The sequence below is a fragment of the Cryphonectria parasitica genome (assembly GCF_011745365.1).
Source record: "Cryphonectria parasitica EP155 unplaced genomic scaffold M406scaffold_7, whole genome shotgun sequence".
In the NCBI taxonomy this organism is placed as follows: domain Eukaryota; kingdom Fungi; phylum Ascomycota; class Sordariomycetes; order Diaporthales; family Cryphonectriaceae; genus Cryphonectria; species Cryphonectria parasitica.
The window spans coordinates 3087748-3108583 of NW_024468915.1; the positions used below are offsets into that span (position 1 = coordinate 3087748).

General features: G+C 53.7%; 9 protein-coding genes across 9 annotated transcripts; 3 read left to right on the forward strand and 6 right to left on the reverse strand.

The window, feature by feature from the left end:
- Positions 1-90: 90 nt before the first annotated feature.
- Positions 91-1120, reverse strand: M406DRAFT_72853 (family 8 glycosyltransferase; the record flags this gene model as incomplete). The annotated part of the gene is made up of 2 exons (XM_040925583.1): positions 91-1013; positions 1084-1120. The coding sequence occupies 2 exons, from the start codon at positions 1118-1120 to the stop codon at positions 91-93; spliced, it is 960 nt and encodes a 319-aa protein (XP_040773858.1).
- Positions 1121-2891: 1771 nt separating this feature from the next.
- Positions 2892-3755, forward strand: M406DRAFT_45776 (uncharacterized protein; the record flags this gene model as incomplete). Its single annotated transcript, XM_040924286.1, has 2 exons — positions 2892-3254; positions 3363-3755. 2 exons carry the CDS (start codon positions 2892-2894, stop codon positions 3753-3755), a joined length of 756 nt encoding a protein of 251 aa, XP_040773859.1.
- A 3-nt stretch (positions 3756-3758) lies between these two features.
- M406DRAFT_347708 (PLC-like phosphodiesterase) lies at positions 3759-5523 on the reverse strand (the record flags this gene model as incomplete). The annotated part of the gene is made up of 3 exons (XM_040922322.1): positions 4991-5523; positions 4252-4837; positions 3759-3793 (listed from the first exon to the last, which is right to left on the reverse strand). Exons 1-3 carry the CDS (start codon positions 5276-5278, stop codon positions 3759-3761), a joined length of 909 nt encoding a protein of 302 aa, XP_040773860.1. The 5' UTR covers positions 5279-5523.
- Positions 5524-6087: 564 nt separating this feature from the next.
- On the reverse strand, positions 6088-9491 carry M406DRAFT_99199 (uncharacterized protein; the record flags this gene model as incomplete). The annotated part of the gene is made up of 4 exons (XM_040926446.1): positions 6088-6258; positions 6668-6948; positions 7036-7924; positions 8016-9491. 4 exons carry the CDS (start codon positions 9489-9491, stop codon positions 6088-6090), a joined length of 2817 nt encoding a protein of 938 aa, XP_040773861.1.
- Positions 9492-11795: 2304 nt separating this feature from the next.
- On the reverse strand, positions 11796-13567 carry M406DRAFT_264282 (SET domain-containing protein; the record flags this gene model as incomplete). Its single annotated transcript, XM_040917650.1, has 4 exons — positions 11796-11909; positions 12126-12995; positions 13066-13205; positions 13309-13567. The coding sequence occupies 4 exons, from the start codon at positions 13565-13567 to the stop codon at positions 11796-11798; spliced, it is 1383 nt and encodes a 460-aa protein (XP_040773862.1).
- Positions 13568-14054: 487 nt separating this feature from the next.
- Positions 14055-15585, forward strand: M406DRAFT_264679 (P-loop containing nucleoside triphosphate hydrolase protein; the record flags this gene model as incomplete). The annotated part of the gene is made up of 3 exons (XM_040917681.1): positions 14055-14152; positions 14376-15495; positions 15556-15585. The coding sequence occupies 3 exons, from the start codon at positions 14055-14057 to the stop codon at positions 15583-15585; spliced, it is 1248 nt and encodes a 415-aa protein (XP_040773863.1).
- A 662-nt stretch (positions 15586-16247) lies between these two features.
- M406DRAFT_323727 (UPF0057-domain-containing protein) lies at positions 16248-17095 on the reverse strand. Its single transcript, XM_040919808.1, has 3 exons — positions 16906-17095; positions 16630-16764; positions 16248-16541 (listed from the first exon to the last, which is right to left on the reverse strand). The coding sequence occupies exons 1-3, from the start codon at positions 16920-16922 to the stop codon at positions 16520-16522; spliced, it is 174 nt and encodes a 57-aa protein (XP_040773864.1). The 5' UTR covers positions 16923-17095; the 3' UTR covers positions 16248-16519.
- A 1434-nt stretch (positions 17096-18529) lies between these two features.
- Positions 18530-19552, forward strand: M406DRAFT_357619 (60S ribosomal protein L22). The gene is made up of 4 exons (XM_040923726.1): positions 18530-18648; positions 18755-18787; positions 18888-19084; positions 19197-19552. Exons 1-4 carry the CDS (start codon positions 18634-18636, stop codon positions 19321-19323), a joined length of 372 nt encoding a protein of 123 aa, XP_040773865.1. The 5' UTR covers positions 18530-18633; the 3' UTR covers positions 19324-19552.
- Positions 19553-19708: 156 nt separating this feature from the next.
- M406DRAFT_63646 (uncharacterized protein) lies at positions 19709-20749 on the reverse strand (the record flags this gene model as incomplete). The annotated part of the gene is made up of 2 exons (XM_040924846.1): positions 19709-20547; positions 20656-20749. 2 exons carry the CDS (start codon positions 20747-20749, stop codon positions 19709-19711), a joined length of 933 nt encoding a protein of 310 aa, XP_040773866.1.
- Positions 20750-20836: the final 87 nt, after the last annotated feature.

Sequence of the window (20836 nt, forward strand, 5' to 3'; positions counted from 1 at the left end):
TTTATGTAATTCTTGGATATTGACCTGACGGTGTGACAGGTGATTCGGCAGTGAATCCCCGTGCATGCATACGTACATGCAGAGTCCCCATCAGAAACCATCGTCCTGGATGCTGCTCTTGCGTTCTGCCTCTTTTCTCTCCTTGTTGACATCGGCCCACCACCTGTGGGTCTCGTCCTTGCTGGTGCTGTTGCCGTCGGCGTCGAGCTCATCCCAAGGGTTAGGTGTCAGGATGTAGTGGATGTTCTTGACCTTGTCGTCCCTCCAGATGGGCTTGTGGACATTATCCCAGCGCAGGGTCTTGAGGGCGTTGTAGATGTAAGGCAGGGCGACCCAGCGGCCGCGGTACAGCTCGCTCAGCAGGGACTGGTCGGCAAACTCCATGGCGGCGGCGTTGTTGTCCATGTAGTCGACAATCTGCTGAAAGATCTCGACCGAAGGGTTGACGACCTGCAAGCCTCCGTTCATGAAACCCAGGGGACCGACGGCCGGGTCGGCGCCGACGGTCTGGGCGGTGTCTGGGTCGGCGTGCTGGGAGGTGAAGGCGCAGTTCTCGGGCACCCAGTCCTTGGGGTAGTGTGGCTTCTTGAGCGGGTTGCAGACGCAGGCGTGGCCGGCGGCGAAGACGCGCTTGCTGTCGGGGCCCCCCTTGGCGGCGACAGAGGGCTCGTCCAGGTCCATGGTCATGAGCTCGTCCATGTTCTGCAGGACGAGCATGTCCGAGTCGAGCTGGACGACGCGGTCGTACTGGGTCAGGCTGAAGGGGGTGAGCTTGCTCCAGCAGTCGTAGAAGCGCGGGTCGTTGCTGTAGTCCTTGGTGGACTTGGTGGGCAGCAGGTACTTGATCTGCTGGTGCGGGATGCCCCTCGCGTCCAGGGCGGCGATGCCCTCGGCTGGGAACGAGTCCGTGTACAGGGCCACTAGGGGATAGGCGGACTTGTGCTTCTTGAGCGAGTAGTCCAGAGTAATGAGGCCAGAGAGGTAGGCCGTGTTTGTGATGAGCGTCGTCCAGACTGTAGAATGGGTGTCTTTTGTCAGCAAAGAAAGCTCATCTTGGGTGGACAAAGAAGACAAGAAACTTACCTCTGCTGGAGTCGACTGCCCTCTTGCCATCAGCCATGACTAAGGACAAAAGAAAGGAAGAAAAAAATATGTGTGTGTGTGAGGGGGATACAAGAGAATCCAGTGAGGGGATTCAGATGAATGGATGATGATTGATGGTGAGTACTTTTTAGTAAGTCAATAAGTGAATACTGTAGTGCTTGGATGACGTGCCAAGTACACTAGAAAGAATGAGGACTAATTACAGGGACAAATGTTCACCACGTGCGAGGGTGATTAGATGAACTCGAAATAGAGATAGAGAGAGAGAGAGAGAGAGAGAGAGAGTTGAGGCAGAGATATATACCTCAGACTTATCTATGTGTGCATACACAACTATATAGATATATATTTATCTCTCTATATATAATCATATCTATAGAGGTGTCATCGATTTGCTGTTTGATGTGGATTTGCAGTGGATCACCAAGACTTCTTGAATCGTGCTAAACGTGTTTTAAGTACGCGGCACATTGATTTGGCACTAAACACATGCTGTGGGCGCCGAGGTAGGCGACATGGTGCGGCAGATTTCATGAGAGCATAAAACAAAGGCGGGACCTCCCCCCTCTTCTTTTCCCCAAAAAACTCCATAACTGTATGCTTGAGGTCTGTTTTACATGCTCTATGTTGTAAAGGGGCAAGGAAAAGTAGAATTGACCTGAAGAGTACCATAGTACTATATATCAAGATAGATGAACCAGATAAATGGAAGAATGAGAGGAGGGGGGGGGGGGGGCGGGAAGAAAAATGTCATTAGATGTCAAAGTACATACCTACTCAAGGACATAATATGAGCTGAGCTGGATCAGGGTGTTTAGATGGCTCTCTCTCTCTCTCTTCTTCAATTCCAGATCATCATGTCATGGTAAGCATAAACCTGTATGGTGTGATTCTCTGGTATAAGCTTGTAAACACAGAACAACTTGTCTGTTCCAGACACATAAACTATTTTTGAGGATGCAACCTTCGGCTGAGGCTATCCTGTATTCAAAGACCTCCACAACACGGTGGGTCCTCTGCGTTTTGGACTCCTCTGAGGCAGCGCTGCCAGGGTTATCTTTTGTCTTGGATCTGCAGGGTCTGTAACTCCCGCATGCAGCCCTGGTGTTTCTTGTTGTTTCTATCATGCAGTAGTGGTAGTATCCCGTACTGCCTCCATTGTAAGTACGTACCTCTCTGCTATAAAATTGCTCGCAACATCTTTTGTGGACTGGGCCGGGCCTGGTGAGAATCTCGCAGGGAACAGCCAGGCCCCTCAAGACCCCTCTCCCCCACCTCCCGACACAGTCCTTCTATGCATGTGCCTTTAGGACTGGAGAAGACAGCAATGTACTATCTCAAGGGGTATGGGTATCCAAAAGAAGTTGTAGGACTTGAGATGAAGATGAGAAAGAGAACGAGAGAAGGAGTCGGGCACACACAGGGTTCCAAGGTTCATTTCAAAGGTGAGAAAGGGTGGTGGGGTTGAGCTGGAGCTCTTATCTTATCTGGTCAGGAGTGACTAAGCAGGGGACCACCCCCCCTGCCATCTTTTGTTTGGGTTTGGCAGTGCGTGCTGCTTTCCATCTTGGGGACATACTAATGTACAGTAGTACTATTTACTGTACGTACTACCAAGATACCTATTGTTTACCTTCTGTGCTGTTAGTTCTTGGTCCTTGAACGAGAAAACACACCAATTCTCTGTTGGACTCATAATTTCTTTTATACCTTGGGGCCGCCCTGACACTCGTTTCCACCGTTTGAGACGGTCCATCGCCGCCATGCCCCTTGTCGACCCTGTCACCATGTCCGCCTCTACTTCGTCGTCGTCGTCCTCCCCTTCCAAGGCTCAGTCGATCGCCGGGAAGACTAGCGACCAGTCTCAATTGCAGCAGCCTGTTCGCCTGAAGGCGACGATTGTAGTACAAGCAGCACGTCATGTCTCCCCAGTCGTCCTTGCTGGCCTGTTCATGGCTGGCTTTGGACATCTCGTCGCCTCTCCTGTGTCGACCATGTGGGCCGCCTTGCCCGTCGTCGCCGCTCTGCAGCTCCTCCACGCCATCATCTGTCTTCCCGTGGCTGGCTCTTCCGGAGCAATCAAGGCCAGGAAACAGCGCTCTGGCGACAAGAAGAAGGCCACCGAAGGCTCCGGCCCAAACCTGGTCATTGTGGGCTATCTTACCCCCCCCCCTTCTCTTCCTCTTCTTCCTCCTCTGGACCTCTTTTCTTGCAGCAGCCTTCTTTGCTAACTGTGAAGTACCTTTGGACGAAAACAGACGGCCCTGCTCTCTCTCCTGCTCTCCGTCCTCCTGGCGCCTATCCTCCACGCTGCGATGATTCTTTTCGGCGCCCCTTTACTCACGCACGTCTCGCATACCTTCCTGTGCGCCGCACACCTGTCTCTCCTGACCTCCTTCCCGCTCTTCTACGTCCACGGTATCGACCCGACCGTGTGGACCTCACTCGCCGGTTTCAAGGCTCCTCTCGACGAGTGCTATGGTGGCCTCTTGGGAGGATTCCTAGGCGCTTGGCTGGGTGCCGTGCCTATCCCGCTGGACTGGGATCGTGAGTGGCAGAAGTGGCCCGTTACCATCTTGGTCGGTATATACGCTGGCTATCTATCTGGGCGGATACTTGGAGGTACTCTGCTCTGGGGGAAAAAGTTTTGAAGCTTAGAGCTCCTTGTCGTTGTCATCGTCATCTTCTACTACTTGCATATGTGAGCAAAGCTATGTGAGGGGATTTGATATCCCATAGCCGAAAGAAACACTGGATACCTCTAATAGAAAACAAACCATTTGAAAGAAAGGGGAAAAAAAAAAAAAAGACAAACAAAAAACCGGAACGCCGTTCATCATCAGAGTATGCTACGCAGGCCAGAATATCTTGTCCCAGCAAGGGTAACCATCCTTAGTCCCTCTTTGCGTAATGTAAATAATCTTTGTCTTCAAGCCTTGGTAAGGTGCCGCAGCTCCTTTCGTGTCTGCGCAGGGCCCCCAACGCGTTTATGATAACCAAACAAGGTCGTAAGAAGCTTCACCAGGACCGGGAAGAAAACAGCAAACAGGGTAGCCCGCACCGAGGCCACAACACCACCGCCCTGGTTCTCCTTCATCTTGGCCCCTGCTGCCGCTGCCTCCTTCTCCTCCTTGCGATACCGGTCACACACCTCGAGGAACAGCTTCGGGTCGTCCGTCATGATACAGTCCAGCTTCTTGCGGATGGCCCAGCGCATCCAGGACACCTTGTTCACGGTCCACGCGTACAGAGGCCGCCCGTCCTCCTGGCAGTCCCGGATGAAGCGCGGCCCGCCCAGGCAGTACAGCGGCTCCTGGCGCATGTTGATGGCCACGTTGGGCACTCTGAGGTACTGCCTCGCCAGGGGCAGCGTCACCCCGATCCAGGCGATGGCGAAGCCGGGGAGCAGCTCGTGGCACAGGCGGAGGTGCTTGGCCGTCCAGCAGCCCAGGACGACCCGCCGCGTCCAGGCTGCCGAGGGCGGCGGCTGCGGTGCCTCGCGGAGGATGGTCTCGGCGATGCGTGGGATCATCTCCCCGGCTGGGTCGTCGATCTTGATGTCCAGCAGCAGCCAGACGGCCTCGTTGCCCGGCTCGGCCAGGTACGCGAGCAGTTCTGACAGGCGCGGCATGGGTTGGCGCGGCTCGCGGAGGGTCCGCAGTGTTTGCAGGTAGGCCCAGTCGCGGTCTCGGACTAGGCCCTCTTCGCCGTAGCAGCGCTTGAGATCTTTGTCCTGTGAGATTCATTGGAGGGTCAGTATATAAATATTTATGTGTGTGTGTGTGTGTGTGTGTGTGTGTGTGTGTGTGTGTGTGTGTGTGTGTGTGTGTAGGTTTTGTCTTGAAATGACGAGAGAGAGAGAAGTGGAAAAGAGGAGAGAGCTCACATGTGAGATGACGACGACCTTGTCTTTGGACAGGTGCAAATCCGTCTCAATGGCGTGGGCGCCGACCTCGACAGCCCCTCGAAACGCTCCCATTGTGTTCTCTGGAAAGCTGGCCTTGTACCCTCGATGTGCAACGGCCTGAGGCATTCCATTGTGGTTGAGCGTCCACCACGCCGGCGGAATGCCATTGTCATCACTACTGGATGGTGGCTTGTTCACATCTGTCGTCTCGTCTGACAGTACTCGTTGTCGGAGGGCCGACTTCACGTCGGCAGCAGCCTCGCCCATGTTTATCGATACGTATATATGTATGTATTCGCAGTTCTCCTCCAGAATCAGATATAATGGGATGTCCTGTGTAATAGGAGATCAGGTACGATGATGGTGAGGCTGGCAATGAAGAAGAAGATGAGGAAAGATGATGATGGGCGGGGTTCTTGTGAGGAGAAGAGGGTAGGAGAGGGAACACAGAAAAGAGCAAGTGGTTCTGAAGGCGACGAACAAGCTGAAGAACTTGGTGATGATGATGCTGCTACATTTCTATTACGCTATGGTGGAGACTTACAACACACCTGCACTGCCTCCTGCGTTGTTAAATCACAATTTAAAGTAGAGCAGAATCCAAAATGTCGGATGATGAGACCCGATTCCAAGGTTCTTGGGATCTGATCTGCACGACTGCTGCTGTGTGGCGACGGGCCCGTCGGATGATTTTCCAGCCCTTTTCTCTTGAACTGGGGCTGAATCTTGCATGTGTTTGGCCTGGAGAGAAGGTAAGTAATTACTAGCTGAATGCAGACCTTGATTGTTTGGAAAGAGGACATACAGTCTACTTACCTGAATAGTGACTTCTTGGGAAGTCCTACAGTATTTTACGTCGTCCAGGACTTTTGGGACTTGTCTACTCACTCACAAGTCATACTCCGAAGGAGCCGACCTTGATTCTAAAATCCGCAAACTCCGTTCTGAGGCTTGCTCGTTGTAAAGCAATAGGTGGTCAATGCTGATTCATAGTATTTAATTTTTTAAGAATAAGGAAGAAAAGAAAGAAAAATGACCTTACTGACAAGTCAGAAATGGCCGTCGTACAGCGTGTTCTATAGGTCGTTTTGATTGGTGAGTGAGACATTTGAAGGGGGAGGGTGGGAAGGGGAACATAAGAGAGAGGTGAGCAACAGGGGAGGGGGTGGGTAGGCCTCAATCGTTGAAAGTCGGATGGAATCATTCATATTCAATCTCGTATTCATACTTTTTGAGACGTGTGAAAGCTACATGTACTCTCAAGCAGAGGGAAAGCAATCGCAAGCTAAAACAAGAGACTGCAATGTGGCAATAGTCACAGAGCAGAAAAGACAGCCACCCCCGCCTCCCCGCTCCGCCCCCCCCCCCCCCCAAAAAAAAAAGGAATCAAAAGAACCCTCATATAAAAAACACCAGCACAGAAATCACCCACCTATACACGCCATGATATCTGATATGAAGCCACAATAGCAATTTCTCTCAAGACAAACGGAGAAAGAGAACAACAAACTTCATAATAGACATTTCCCCAACAAGCGCTCAACCAGTATTGAAATAAAAAAAGTCCATTTACAATCCAAAACTACCGTCTGTTGGCAGCCCTTCCAGCACGAATCCATCCGCCGGCATCATCGATCCATGATGATGATGACTCACAGAAAACTCCCTAAAGTCCAGCGACGCCATGTCGTCGCCACCAGACACCGAGCTGAGGCTCTCCTCGCTCAGGCTCGAGGCATGTGGCGCGCCAAAGTCGCCTAGGTTGAAGGTGGACAGGTCCAGCGCGTCGGGGGACCAGTTGTTGCTGCTGCTCTCCACGGCAGAGCTGACTGGCGTCTCCAGCGTGACCTGAGGACCGCCGTAGATGGCATCGTAGAGATTGGCCTGTCCCGCGTCGATCTGACCCAGCAGTGCCTCCCACTCCGATGCAGACATGCCGCCTGAAGTGGACGCCTTTTGCGGTACCTGCACTGGGTTGTAGAATGGCTGCTGGGATGGAGCTGGCACCGTGGTTGGAGATATGCCACGCTGGTGCTGCTGCTGCTGCTGCTGGTTGTTATTGTTGTTGTTATTGTTGTTGTTGTTGTTGTTCTTCTGGCTGACCCTGCTCTGTGGTGGCGATGTTGGGTTGGGTTGCCGAGGCACACTGTTGCCCCTCATTGATAGGTAGTCTATTGGTAACTTCTGTGAACAGGCCATCATCGCAGATTGTGGTACCGACAGTCGCTGGTCACGTCGCTGCATGAAGGATGCCGGGTTGGGCCGGCCGCTGTCCAGGGAGGCCCGTGAGGCCGGGCGTTGCGCCTGCGGTCGTTCTGCTGCGGGGACTGGCGAGGTCTTGAGCATGGCCAGCCTCTTGAGCTTCTCCTGCTGCAACAAGAGGTCGGTCTCACTAACGCTGGGGTGTCGACCAAGCGAGTACTGCTGTGGCTGATTCCTCGAGATTGAGTGCCTCTGTTTCGGTTTGGAGGGTGATGGTGAGGTCTGTGGCGGTGGTGCAGCCACACTGATATCAGGACTCTGTCCGGGAGGTGTCGGTAGTGATTGTGGTGGCTCGTCCACATTGACGACAAGACTTGCGATCCGCGTAAAGTCTTGTGTGCTGTGCACCTTCATTTTCCCGACAATGCTGAGCACAGCGTTGACCAGCCTGTCGTTGTCTTTCATCATCTTGCTGTCCTGCTTGAGCTCAAGACTCTGGTACAGGAGAGCCATGCCGCAAGACACCAGCAGATCAGTCTTGTTGAGACAGAACGAGAATGACAGGCTCCTCTCTTCGAGCAGCTGTGCGATCTGGATCGTATGCTTGCTCGACTCACTGATGGACATGACTGCCGGCGCTGCCCTGGGACCGAGGCTGGATCCCACAGCAGGTCTGTAGATGAGCGTACGGATATAATAGTACGCAACAGCCTGGGAAAACGATCAAAAAGAGTCAGTACATTTGTGTATTCTCCATCATCCGGACCATATCAAGAAGAAGCCAGCATGGACAATGACCTACCAGTAGGGGAGATCGGCTGCCTGTGATGTCGGTGGATGGCTTGTCTTGTTTGAACGTGAGCTTGAGGTGTTGGGGTAGGGTGTTGGACCAATCATCCAGTTCGCCCTCCAGGCTGGACAGCTGCTGCAGAGAGAGCTCATGGCTGGTCGCGGCAGGGTAGTTCTTCTCCAGGACCCTGGCGAGGATGCGGGACGCCCGGAACAGAGCCAGAGCGCCTGACAGGCGTGTGCTCTCGCCAGGCAGCGTCGGCAGGAATCCCTTTTCGGTGACGTACTCGTCGTCTATATCGTTGGGGTATTCGGCGTATATGTCATCTTCCTTGATCAGCTTGGGCAGGCCGAGGGTGGCGGCGGAGAAGCAGTCCAGCGTGTACAGGGCCCAGAAGACCTTCTTCCTGGTCTCGATGGTGAGAGCGCCGAAGGAGAAGCGCTTTTGGGACTGATGGAGCCCGAGCCTATGCGACAGGCCGACAGCGAGGCATTTATAGTGCTGGAGGCGTTTGTAGTCGGCTCGGATCTGGCAGTACGTCAAGGCCAGGACCAGGCACTGGAGGGTCTCCATCGTGTCGTCCATCAGGATGGCCTGGAGCGACCGCTGCCACTGCTGTTCACAAGCAGCCACCTGCTCGAGATCGGGATTCTCGCTCGACAGAGCAGCCACGGCAAATACCAGGTACAGCTGCGCAAGCTTGTGATGGCTCTTGACCTTCTCGGGGTCGGCCACCCAGTCCTCGTAGATGCGGAGGAACGTCGGCTTGTGCAGGATGGGAAAGAGGGGCGCCCATTCTTGGAAATAGATGTTGACGCATCGGTCCGAGAACAGGCGCGGGGGACTCAGCATGACGGTGCTGGCGTGCTGCGCCACGAGCGGACAGCAGCCCTGGATGTGCAGAAAAGACTCGGTGTTGAAGTCTGAGCAGGGCTTGCCGGCCTCTTGGAGCCTGCGCTTGAGAGCCTCTATGAAGCCTCGCCCACTGGACGGACCCATATAGTACGAGTCTGAGTTCTCCACCCCCAACAGGAGCGGTGATGCCTGAATGCGGAATGTGTCTTCTCTCGGCGGCGTAGCCTCTCTCCCAGGTCCGCTGTCCATCATCATCGGCGAGCTGCTCATGGGCGACATGGCCGAGGCGCTGGGCCCCTCGGATAACCGGCGGTGGTTGTGGTTCCCGTGCATCTTGGACAGCATATCGATCTTCTCATCCTTCTCGTCCAGCAGATCTTTGAGGTCCCGCACCTCAGCCTCCAACACCCTGACTCTCTCTTCCAGGCTCTCTGTGTACCCCCTCGGAAAGGCGCGGCGGCTGAGCTTGTCGCTGGTGCGGCACTCGAAGCCGACATTGGCACACTGGGTACAGGTCGGCCGAATCCCGTCGCATCGTATCTTTTTGCTCCTGCAGCGGTCGCAGGCCTGGGCGATGCGGCTCTGTGAGCTGCTGCCCACCTTGATGACCTTCATGGGAAGTATTCCCGGCATGCTGGCGGTGAGGCGACACTGCGCGGGACAGGACAGATCCTCTCTTCGGTCGATCGTAATTTGAAAAGTATGTAGGTGACGAGGTATGGGGAATTTTTCACAGGAACTAAATTAATAACTTGTGTCGACTCGATTTGAGTGCTGGCCGAATTAAGCGTAAACGAGACAGATCTCGACGTATGGATGGTCAAAGATAACAGCGTTCGGTGTAATTGACGGTGCTTTTAACGAGTCATCTCAGGTCACATTCGCGTCTCCTCGCGCTTTCGTCCAGATGCTCGGCGTCGCGAACATGTGTAGTCGATGCGCAGCACTTTAAGAATGAGCCCCCACAGTGATCACAGAGACAAGAGATTCGCAGCAGACGAAAAGGAAGTTGAAAAATTGGATAATAGGGAATATCGCACGTAGGACGAGGGACTGAATTCTGGGAAATGGAGGAAGAAAGGAGAAGGGGTTCGAATTGGGTACGGTTAAAAGAGGAACCAGTGGAGGCTTTAGAAGGGGGGGGCAGGTCAAGGCGGGATGATCGAGAGAAGACAAGAGAGGGGGGGGGGGCAAGGCGAGGCGACTCGGGGCAGGGAATGGGCATGACGGTCCGGGACTAAATCCCAAACTGGGGTCAACCAGACAGGAGGTGGAGCAATCAGCTTCCATCCTCTCCCAAGCATAGACCACGTTATTGGTGTGTGGGAGTCCAAGTGTCTCCACTCGAACTATGTGTGTGCCACGAGGGAAATCTGGGGTCGAGGCCGGGGTTTGGCTTCTGGGGTCCGGTGGATTCCGGGTCGTGAAAGATAGCGGCCCTGCAGACTTCTTTGAAGGATCGATCGTACGGTAATCTTTCTCTCTCTCTCTCTCTCTCTCTCTCTCTGTGTGTGTGTGTGTGTGTGCGCGCGCGCGTGTGTGTCCATATCATTACACACAGAGGCAGAAGTACCGGTACTTGGAAGAGAGCGAGCAGGACCACCGAGCACCGAGGACCTGTACGTAACGACGCCTTTTGTTGAGAAACCCTCCTCCTCTCGTCGAAGGATTCTGTCCAGATTGACTAGGCGCGAACAGCCCTGTACCATTGGTCGACGAGAATGCGGGCGCAAGCCACTGGCTTGACTCATGATTGTGAAATCGCCAACGGTATTGCAGTAGCTCGGCTAAGTAAACCTTCAACGATGGTGGGCGACCCGGATTGGACTTGGGCTTAGTCCTGGTCCTGGTCTCCGGCCCCGTTCCCAGTTCACTGGGATCCGTTTTACCCCGGAAACCCCAGGTTTTCTTCACTTTCGGTTTCCGGCTTGCGTTAGACCCAAGAGCCAACGAACAGCCCAGCAGAGACCAATTTCTGTGCCGTGTCGCGTGGTACGGGCACCTCCTTTAGCGATGGCGTTCCCCCACTGTCCCAAGAGATGTTGAGTTGCAGTGCAGCGCTACCGTAGACGCATGCAGTATTATTCCGGTGTCACGCTCGTGAGACATGGGAAGGCACCTTGCCTGACACCCACCCAGAACCCCTACTGCCAGCAGCTTGGTGTACTTTGGCCGCTCTGGTGTTCAAGTTCACGATGGTCTTGAGATCTTGTCAACCTGCCGTCGATGGTCATGTGAATCAGTGAACCCCTTGGCGGCTTGGCGGGCTCATCTCCCGTGCATTGTTACAGCCTGTGTAATTCAGCAGTTTGGAATTTATTCAACAATTAGCACCCGAGGGTGCCGTACCATGGTTTGGAGGAGTTCGATCAGCATGCAAGGTATCCCCTCTCAGGTGTGGCCTCTCGTGATTTCTGCATTTTTGTTTCCTCAGTACCCAGTAGTTAATCAGGCGATCTGACCAAAGAAGGACGGACTCCCTCGACTCTTGAAGACCAAAAATTGACAGACAATATTCTCACTAGCATTGGCGATTTTGACAGATGCAGAGATGCTACGGGTGGAATTCGCACCAACACCCTGACGATCATCATCCTTTGTCGTCATCAGGTCTGTGAGTCGAGCTGTGATCTCCGAGTTTGTATTGATCCTGTCAATTTACATAGCAGACATAGTCGCAGGCGGCGGTGTCGTATCTGCGGTTCCGCCCACGGATCCGAATTTAGCACGTCCTCGTGCGGTTCCACTCAGGTCATCAGCGCCTGAGGGCTGAAAGTATCGGCTGTTGAGTGACACCCGACGATCGGTCTCGATCTCAAGCCCTTTGATGACGAACCAAAGCTCCACACACGACCGGCTGTGTCGCCAGATGCTGCTAGCCTTCTCATTGGCTCTCAGCCAGGAGCAGTGTCGACGAAGATTCAAGATCTCTACTCCTCAGCTGAAGTCATTTTCGGAAGGGTCCTCCTCTTGGGTATCATTAGACTCAGCGCCAGCCTGCATCGACGCGAGATAGGTTGTGACGCTCTCTTCTGCCAGAAGTTTGTTCCGCTATAGAACGTGAGCACGTCAAAATTGATTAGCTTCCGGACGTTGTTCACCACGACACGGCAAAAAGTTTCATCCTTCACACGGTGTCTAGAGGAATCTCACAGTGTAAGATGTCTGCTGGGAAACCCCCCCCCCCCAAAAAAAAAAAGGGAGAGAGGGAGAGAGATAAATAATAAAAAGCTTGCATTTGTGCGATTTTGGCGACAGTAAACTCACCTGATCTTCCAGTGCCGCTGATGTTCTCTCGAGGGCGCCCTTCTCTATGCGCTTCAACATGCGCGCGTTGATGGCGTTGAAGCTGCTGACCTCATCGACCACACCAGCTTCTTCGCTCTCGTACAGCTGTTGCAACTGCTCCTCAAGTCGCTGGGAGATTACCATGTTCACTCGTAGTCTGAACACGTCTCGCAATGGATGGTCTGCAATGAGCGTCTCAAACGATGCGGCCTGTTCAGTAACATCACTGTCTTGCCAGAACATCCTGAGCTCTCTGCCACCATCGGACGACTGCAGGATCTTGAATTCCAAGCCGTCCTCTTCATTCAGGCACACTAAAAAGGCGAAAGGGCTCGTATACTCCATCTCCCCATCGACTTCCTTGACCTGAATGGAGGGAGTGCCCGTAAAGATGTGAGCTTTCGCCCTGCCGAGCGGATCGTCTGGGAGGGTGTCTAGGGGCAAGGTGAGACAGCAAGCTCCGGATGAAGCATCTAAGAAGCCATAAGAAAACAGCATCTCCGCGGCTGGCTTGTCTGAGCCATAGCTGATGGTGATTTCATCCTTACTGTCGACCTGGCTACCAGGCCGGAGCAGCAGAACGACCTCATCTTGGGGTGTCTCCTCGTAGTATGCGTTTGCTTCAGTTGAATGATTTGCCATATCAATACATGGGACCATAGATGGTCCGGACCTGGGCAGCTCGAGCACCCTAGATCGATACCAAGCGTCAAGGCGATACCAGTCCACCAGTTGGATAGGATTGTTGTTATCCCAGAAAGCGTTCCTCCAACGTTCGATGTCGGATGACTTCTCGCGAATTTCGTCGAACTCGCGCGCGAGTGCCAGCATCTTTGCGTTTAGGGCGGGCTAAGGAGAGCAGATCCAGTCAGAGTTCGTCAAACATGAACACCAGGCGCCATGAATTCGGTGTACGCACTTCAAGGGATGTTCCTCGGAGGAGCGCGCGTTCTTCCTCGATCCACAGAATCGGCACCGGCACATGGTCATCTAGGATTTTGATATACTCTGTCCATGGAGTTGAGAGGCCTCCCAGCTCATGAGCCTGGGAAGAGAGGGCTAGCTGGGCCAACAAGAACAACAGCACATCGTGTCGTGGACTCTGCTTTGATGTCAGCTGTGTCCTTTATTTCGCCTCCATCAGACCGAGAGAACATGCGACCTGCCTTGTGCCCGCAAGCATCCAAGAGTGCCCTAAAGTTCCTGTCTGCTTTGGCATACTCTTCCACAGCTCCTGCATTCAAGAGCAGGTCACGAGGGACTGTGATGAGAGGAGACAGTCCAATTTCAGCTGATTTTGCTTGGGCGACCAGCCCATGGCCCTTGTCCGGGATGGTCTTCACCTCAACGTGAGAAAATGTTGCATTATTGAGGCTCATCCAGGCCGGAAGTGACTCCAGTGGCAGCTTCTCTCGAGGCATCATAGACAAGTTTTGCGGCAGGAAGAGAGCAGGGGATAGAAAATAAGGGCTGTTGCAGGTATCGTGGTTGAGAAATACATTTGATCCCAGAGAATATTGTTTACTACTGCGGATAAGAAGGAGCACTGAGCACTTACAGCATTAATGTCACTGTTAAGACCCCTGTATACACCCGGACCTCCCTGTTGCATCAGCAGCAGGACCCAGTCGTTTCAGGGCCGTTGGAAGCTTAACCCACTAAGCCTAGGGCCTGAACCCAAAGCCACAGTGGCTTGGTGGCAGACAGTCACTGCCAGGACAGCATGTGCTAATCGATTCCTACTTCGGAGCTACCCCTCCATGGAAGACAGTATCTTGGAGGGGGAGACTTTGATTTTCTCTCCACCACACCACACCACCGGCTACTACTACTACTGCCACCAACACCATCCCCAGGCACACCCTTCACCAAAGAACGACGAGGCCTCCCCTCAGTTGATCACCCAGAATGCCTCGCGACCCTTTAATAGGTCTTGTTGGAAAGCCCAGTGCTGGCAAATCTTCCACCTTGAATTCGCTCACAGATGCCACATCAAAAGTTGGTCCGTCATGTCCTGATCTTTACGTTTCCTGGTCTGAAGGATTGCGAGCTGATTGTAAGCTGCAGGAAACTTTCCGTATGCGCATATTTTTTTTTAACTCCCTTCTTTCTCTCTTCCATACCCCTCCTCTGGATCACAACCTTCCGACCTGACCCCATCGCATCGTTGACTCCATCCTCTCGTCCAGCCTCGAACTGACAGCATCTGTGTCGTTGATGTATAAATAGATTCACCACCATCGACCCCCAACGAGCCATAGGCTACCTCCAGATCGACTGTGCTTGCAAGCGCCACAATGTTTCCGACCGTTGCAGACCCAACTACGGGTCCTGCGACGATGGCAAACGCAGTGTCCCTATCGAACTCCTCGATGTCGCCGGTCTCGTCCCGGGCGCCCACCAGGGAAAAGGCCTCGGTAACAAATTTCTCGACGACCTCCGCCACGCGGACGCTCTGATACATGTGGTGGATGTGAGCGGGACGACGGACGCGGAGGGTAAAAACACACGGGGTTATGACCCAAGCGTTGACATCGCCTGGCTGCGCAGCGAGATCGTGGCCTGGATACGGGGAAATCTAATGGAGCGCTGGGGAAGCATCCGGAGGAGACACGTCGCGGTCAAGGCCACGGCTGTCGAGACCCTCCAGAACCAGTTTTCGGGCTACGGAAGCACGGCCAAGGTCGTCGCGCGAACCCTCGACAGGCTGAGTCTCAAAGAGCCCCTTGAGAGCTGGGACGATGAGACCATCGACAGAGTTGTGAATGCCTTCACGGACGAAAAGTTCCCCACCGTCATCGCACTCAACAAGATCGACCACCCGGATTCCGATGCCAACATTTCCCGGATCGCAAAGATGCAAGACCCCAACACAATTGTATTGTGCAGCGCCATCTCCGAGATCTTCCTGCGAAAGCTTGCCAAGCAAGGGTACATCAAGTATACGGAGGGTAGCGAGTTTGTGGACACACGGGAGGATCTCATTGCCGACGGGGACCCGGACGGCGGGGGCTTGAAAGAGCTGGACGAGAAGAACCGGGCACGGATAGAGAATCTGAAGGACATGGTCCTCTACCGCTTCGGCTCAACGGGCGTGGTACAGGTGTTAGCTAAGGCTGCCGATATTCTAGGACTGGTACCCGTATTCCCTGTCCGGAATACATCAACGTTTAGTTCCGGCGCAGCAGATTCTAAGCACGTCTTTCGGGATTGTGTTTTGGTCAAGAAGAATAGCACCGTAGCCGACGTGGCAAGAAAGGTCATGGGCGATGCCCCGATAGCGTATATAGAAGGTGCTGGTGGCTTGAGGGTCTCGGAGGACGACATTGTGGCTGTGGGAAAAAACGACGTAAGTCTGCCGCATGTTCTTCTCGTCTTCTGTCACTGTGTTGGCTGACACTATTCACAGATTTTATCGTTCAAGGTGGGAAGGGCATGAGGAAGAAACATTCAGTGTCAGACCTGCGATGCAGAGTCGTATTCACATCTTGGCTATACAAGATTCATTGGTATGGCTCTTCCGTCCTGAATCAGCTTTGACAGTCATAACATTGCGCTTTGCCAGGCCACCATGAAAAGGCCCTCGCAAGCATGGTGACGATGTCTATCAAAGGCATCATTTCCGCCTCAAGTAATTGAGGGCCATAAGTTCCACAAAATTTGGGCACTCAGCCCTTGATCAGAACGGTGCCGCTGTGTGACATCATGGGCGGTAATATCCGACGTCGGCTTTGGAAGTTGTTGCGCCAATTGATGAGCGACAATCAGCAGAGACGAAAAGGAACACTCAATATGCATAGTTGTAGATCAATCCAGATAAGAGGCCAATTCATATCAAGGGTGTGAAGGGTATCGTATCATTACTCAAACATAGCTAAGTCTCCATAACCTGGACCACCGTCCGACTGGACCATTGAGTGACAAAAGAAAAGGTGAAAAGGAGGGAAGCTGCAGTATGCTGTAAACCGAAACGCATCTCGTCGCATAGGAGCGAACCAGACGCCACGTAAAATTCCCCTCCAAGCAGCCCGTCATTATAGAACAGACGATGTAGTAAAGTGTCTCGTCAATGTTCTGTCGTGAATAATCGCCGGTTCATTGCCCCCCCCCCCCCCTGATTGTTGAAAATCCTTTCTTCGGTGGTAAGGAGTTGGTGACGAATGCGGCCAGCAACGGCGTACGCGCCGGGCCCCGCTTAGCGGCAGGACACAGTGGAAACCGGTGGCTGGGCCTCGTTGATCCGTCGGTGTGAGACAACCACAACTCCATATGGCGGCTTAATAAAGAATATTGATCTCTGAGGGGAAGGGGCATCCGCCGACTAGGCCCGATCGAAAGGTCTCAGCGGCTTTGCGGGTGCGCCATCCAGGCGCTTAATACTTGAGAATGATGTAGCTAAATGGGAGAAGGAGGGCTCATATCAGCTCGTCATGTCCATTCATGAAAAGGCAGCCTACTGCTAGAAGCTGAGGGGTGGACGTACAGGGCATGAATGATGCCAGGGATGTAACCCAGGATGGTGAGCAGGATGTTGATGAGCAGGTCAGCGCCACATCCGCGCTCGAAGAAGACACCCAGAGGTGGGAGGACAACGGCAAGGATGATCTTGCAGATATCGCTATTAAGAACAAGCTTCTGGTTAGCTCTTTGAACACAAGAGAGAGGGAGCAGTCGGGTGGATGAGGCAATGTTCAGAGGTGTACACGGGGCAAAGAGAGGAAACAACGGGCATCGGCGGGGAACATGTTGGTGTGTTTACCTGGCGGTGAAAGGCATGATTGCGGTTTGACGAGTTGGTCAACTGAACAATTGAGATGAGTTGGTTGGAATGGTCAATTGGGGCTTGACTGTAAGTTTGTCGAGCGTGATTTTCGGTAGTAGGTTGGATGTATACGATAGGTTTTGGAAATGCGTGTATAGCTGGGCGGGACAAGGACTTAAATAGAAGAGGGACCCGGTTGCATCAGCATTGAGAAAAAGAAAAGCGGTGGTGACGGGCGCAAACCAGCTTCATCACCTGGACACCCATACCAGGCAGGTTCGGCAGGGTTGGACTTGGCACAATCAAAAGACGTGCGTCATAGCCCACGGTAGCTCGATCATTGGCTCCAAGGGCCTGCCTGGCATTGGTGGCTTGTTCCGTCGCTGCGCTGCCCAGTTTCGTCTTCCCGAATGGTGCAAGGCTGCCCTCAATGCCATCTTGTAAGACCTTGCCATTGTTGATTGGGATTGATTGTAATGCTCTCATGCCATTGCGCCTCCTCTCTTCGAGCGAATTACTTTTACATACTAATGTACTGAGTTATGCCGCCGTGCATAACGTCGACGAGGACTTACGAGGTGCGGACTCTATTTACCTGCAGAAGCAGTAAAACCCTGCCTGGCGTCTACACGCAGCAAGGCAGCCAGCCCACTTTGTTTGTTTGGAACGAGTCCTTGGAGCTTCAAAAGCTCGAGCGCCATGGTTCTGGGCCGCCTCGCTGAGACAGAAGCTGGATAGCGCTGTGCTCTGGCTGGCCCAAAGTCGAGCTGCCGTCGAATCCTCTCCGGCCACCGCAGCTCTCGCTTTCGCGTTGCAGGCACTGCCACACGGTTGCGTGTTTTTCTCCTCAATTGGCACAGGAAGTTAATTGGGATCTCGCTTCAGCATCCTCCTGCTTCTCGTTTGTTTCGAAGTCTTGTCTCTACGGACGGGCGCTAATTCCCACGGAGAATTCCGGCGTTGCAGCAGGGCAAAAGGTGGTCGTCGCAGCGCAATACACGTCTGATTGATTTTTCATACGTCATCAGCATTTCGCGCCTGAGGGTATCCTCGTAAGTTAGTGGAGGTGCCGATCCTCCTCCACAGTGCTATGTGCCGACAACAGGATCAGCCCAGGAACGTCTCCACAATGACCCGCTCAGAGATGAACTTGCACTACTATATACATAGTACATGCCGAAGGGAGGGTGGCTTTGCGGCTCATGACCAGTGGCGCAGGCCTCCCGCGTGTGTGGCGGTGTCATGCATCTTGGCTACTTTCTGGCTGCAGGACAATGAGATGAACGTTCTCGCAAAAATGGCTGTCCATCGTGGCGAGAGGCAAAAAACCTGGAGACCTCAAGACGCTGAAGTATGATAATAGGCGGCCTCTGAATAATTCGTGAGATCTGGAAACCCTGCCTCTTATGACTCGCCTTTTGCAGTCCATAAGGGGCCGACGAAGAAAAGTTGCCGCTGCCAGCTGTCAGCAGCTGAAGACCGGCCGGGCCAAATTTTGAATCTTATCGTCTATAGCCAACCCTTATCGTGCTTAGACCCACTGCTCTGGTGGGTCAACGCCAATTACAGACTCGCGAGCCCATCTAGCAGAAATTTTGAAGGAGTTCGACATCGCAGAAACGACCAAATACTCTTCCTCACTTCCGACCACCAGACCACCACGCGGCGCAGGATATCCGACCTCTTTGCGTCCTCTTCTCCTTCCCATCTCAAAATCCAGACAAAATGGCTCCCCCAACTGTATGTATATGACACCGCTTTGCTGCTGGCCCAGTCTCCCCGGCCAGGGCCGCAGAGATCATGGCGTGAAGCAGTAGGCTAAGGTCAACTTTTTTCAAAATCACAGAAGAAGGGCAAGTCTAGCAAGACTACCAAGAAGGTAAGCTTTTGATCGAATCTCCCCCGTCCTATCAATCACCTTGAAGGGGTTTTGATCCTGTTCCTTACTGACGTCCGCGCCTCCCGCTCTCTGCCTGCAGTTCATCATCAACGCCTCGCAGCCTGCCAGCGACAAGATCTTCGATGTCTCCGCCTTCGAGAAGTTCCTGAACGAGAAGATCAAGGTTGAGGGTCGCGTCGGCAACCTGGGCGACACCATCCAGATCTCCCAGCAGGGCGACGGCAAGATCGAGATCATTGCCCACAACGAGCTGTCTGGCCGCTACCTCAAGTACCTGTAAGAAAATATCCCATTCACCTACAGACAGGACTCATCCAACCCCCCCCCCCCCACCGAGCCAGTGGATGAAGGAAAGGACAGCACGCTGACGGGTAATGTGGTTGTACAGGACCAAGAAGTTCCTCAAGAAGATGCAGCTCCGTGACTGGCTCCGCGTCGTCTCCACCTCCAAGGGTGTCTACGAGCTCAAGTTCTTCAACGTTGTCAACGACGAGGCCGATGAGGACGACGAGTAAGCGGCTCATCGTAATGGTATTCGCACTTCGGACACTCTTGATGGAACTGCGAACAGCGTAACTTCTCGATGAAGAGGACGGCCGCTGGTGGAATTCAGAAGAAGTGGTCGAGCATGCCGGGCCGGGGAAGACTGTCAAAGCGGAACCGGTTCGTCGCATGATGGATAGCACATAAGGGAGGGCACTTGTCTGGCCTGGCTAGAAAAAAAATACCATCCATGTTGCATCCATGATCTATGTTGAAACGAAAAGTGCCATCCCGTCTATGTTTGAAATGCTCTGGGTATCAATGCGCCCGCATCTCCAAATATTTCATCAAAGCCCCCCACCCATCTAAGTTGATATTCTGAAATACCCAATTCCTCTTTGATGCTATACAGGCCAGTCACGGCAAGACCCTCATAACGCCTTCAAATGCCACGAGAGCCATCGCGTTCGCCGGGAACGCCCTCAGGAAACACGGCAAAAATCCTCGCCAGTAGCCCCTCCACCCGCTCTCCCTGTATACGGCAGCAGCGGCATCCTTCCATCGCGGAAACCGCCTTGTGCCATCCCCCAGCCCTCCGCCCAGGGGGTCCGTCATGATCCGCTGCTTGACGACGTCGCTCGGGTAGCTGGTCAGCCAGAAGACCTGGGCGCTCAGCCCGCCGGCCCAAAAGTTGATGACCGGCTTGCTCAGATCGGTGGACCTGGTCATCCAGCGCGAGAAAAGGTCATAGCTCCCCCACCAGAAGAAGAAGAAGGACCTGAACAGCAGGGTCGCCGACAGCCCGTGGTAGATGCCCCGTACGCCGTGGGCCCGCCAGATCTTGCTCACGCAGTCAATCGGCCCTCTGTACAGTCTCTCGCTCTTGTTGGCTGCGTACTGGATCTGCAGGCGCGCTTTGACGTGCTCGACGGGGGCGGCGATGAAGGAGACGGTCGCGCCGGCCATGATACCCGCCAGACCGTGGCCGTGGACAGGCAGGGGCTTATTCGGATCGTGGAGCGGGTGGAAGGGCGGGTTGAAGATGTTCTCGCGGAGGAGGCGGCGGTAGACGGTCAGACTCCCGAGCATAACCGAGTCCATGAACATCCACCCGACCAAAGGTGGTGTTGCGCCCTTGTAGAGACCGTAGAGACCTTCATTGCGGACGGTCTGGAGCACACACTGGAGCGGGCCAGAGAAGCGAGCGGCGTCGGTGGTCTGCAGGCGGACCTTGATCGTGTCGAAAGGATGGCCCACTGTGTTTTTATGTTAGCAGGCTGGGTGTTGCTGAGCACCAGATCTTGTCAAGAGAGCGAGAGACAAGTCCTGTTGAAAGGTGCTAAGCCGTGCTGTGCTGCACTTACCAGATAGCTTCGCAATACCGGAGAAGACGCCCGCAACAAAGCCTCTATAATTTTTGGTCTCGACCGTCACTGGCTTCTTCTCCGTTCCTGACATCTTGCCCTTACCAGCCTTGGCAGCAGATTGAAGCTCCGCTGGGTCAGGATCCAAGGAATCAACAAGCAGTCAATTGAAAAGAAGAAA

Bases quoted from the DNA above. Each gene is read 5' to 3' on its own strand.
- M406DRAFT_323727 (XM_040919808.1), bottom strand. The intron at 16,542-16,629 runs GTACGTCCACCC...TCTCCCATTTAG, and splicing joins CCTGGCATCATTCATGCCCT to CTACATCATTCTCAAGTATT.
- M406DRAFT_357619 (XM_040923726.1), top strand. The intron at 18,788-18,887 runs GTAAGCTTTTGA...CTCTGCCTGCAG, and splicing joins CTAGCAAGACTACCAAGAAG to TTCATCATCAACGCCTCGCA. The intron at 19,085-19,196 runs GTAAGAAAATAT...GTGGTTGTACAG, and splicing joins GGCCGCTACCTCAAGTACCT to GACCAAGAAGTTCCTCAAGA.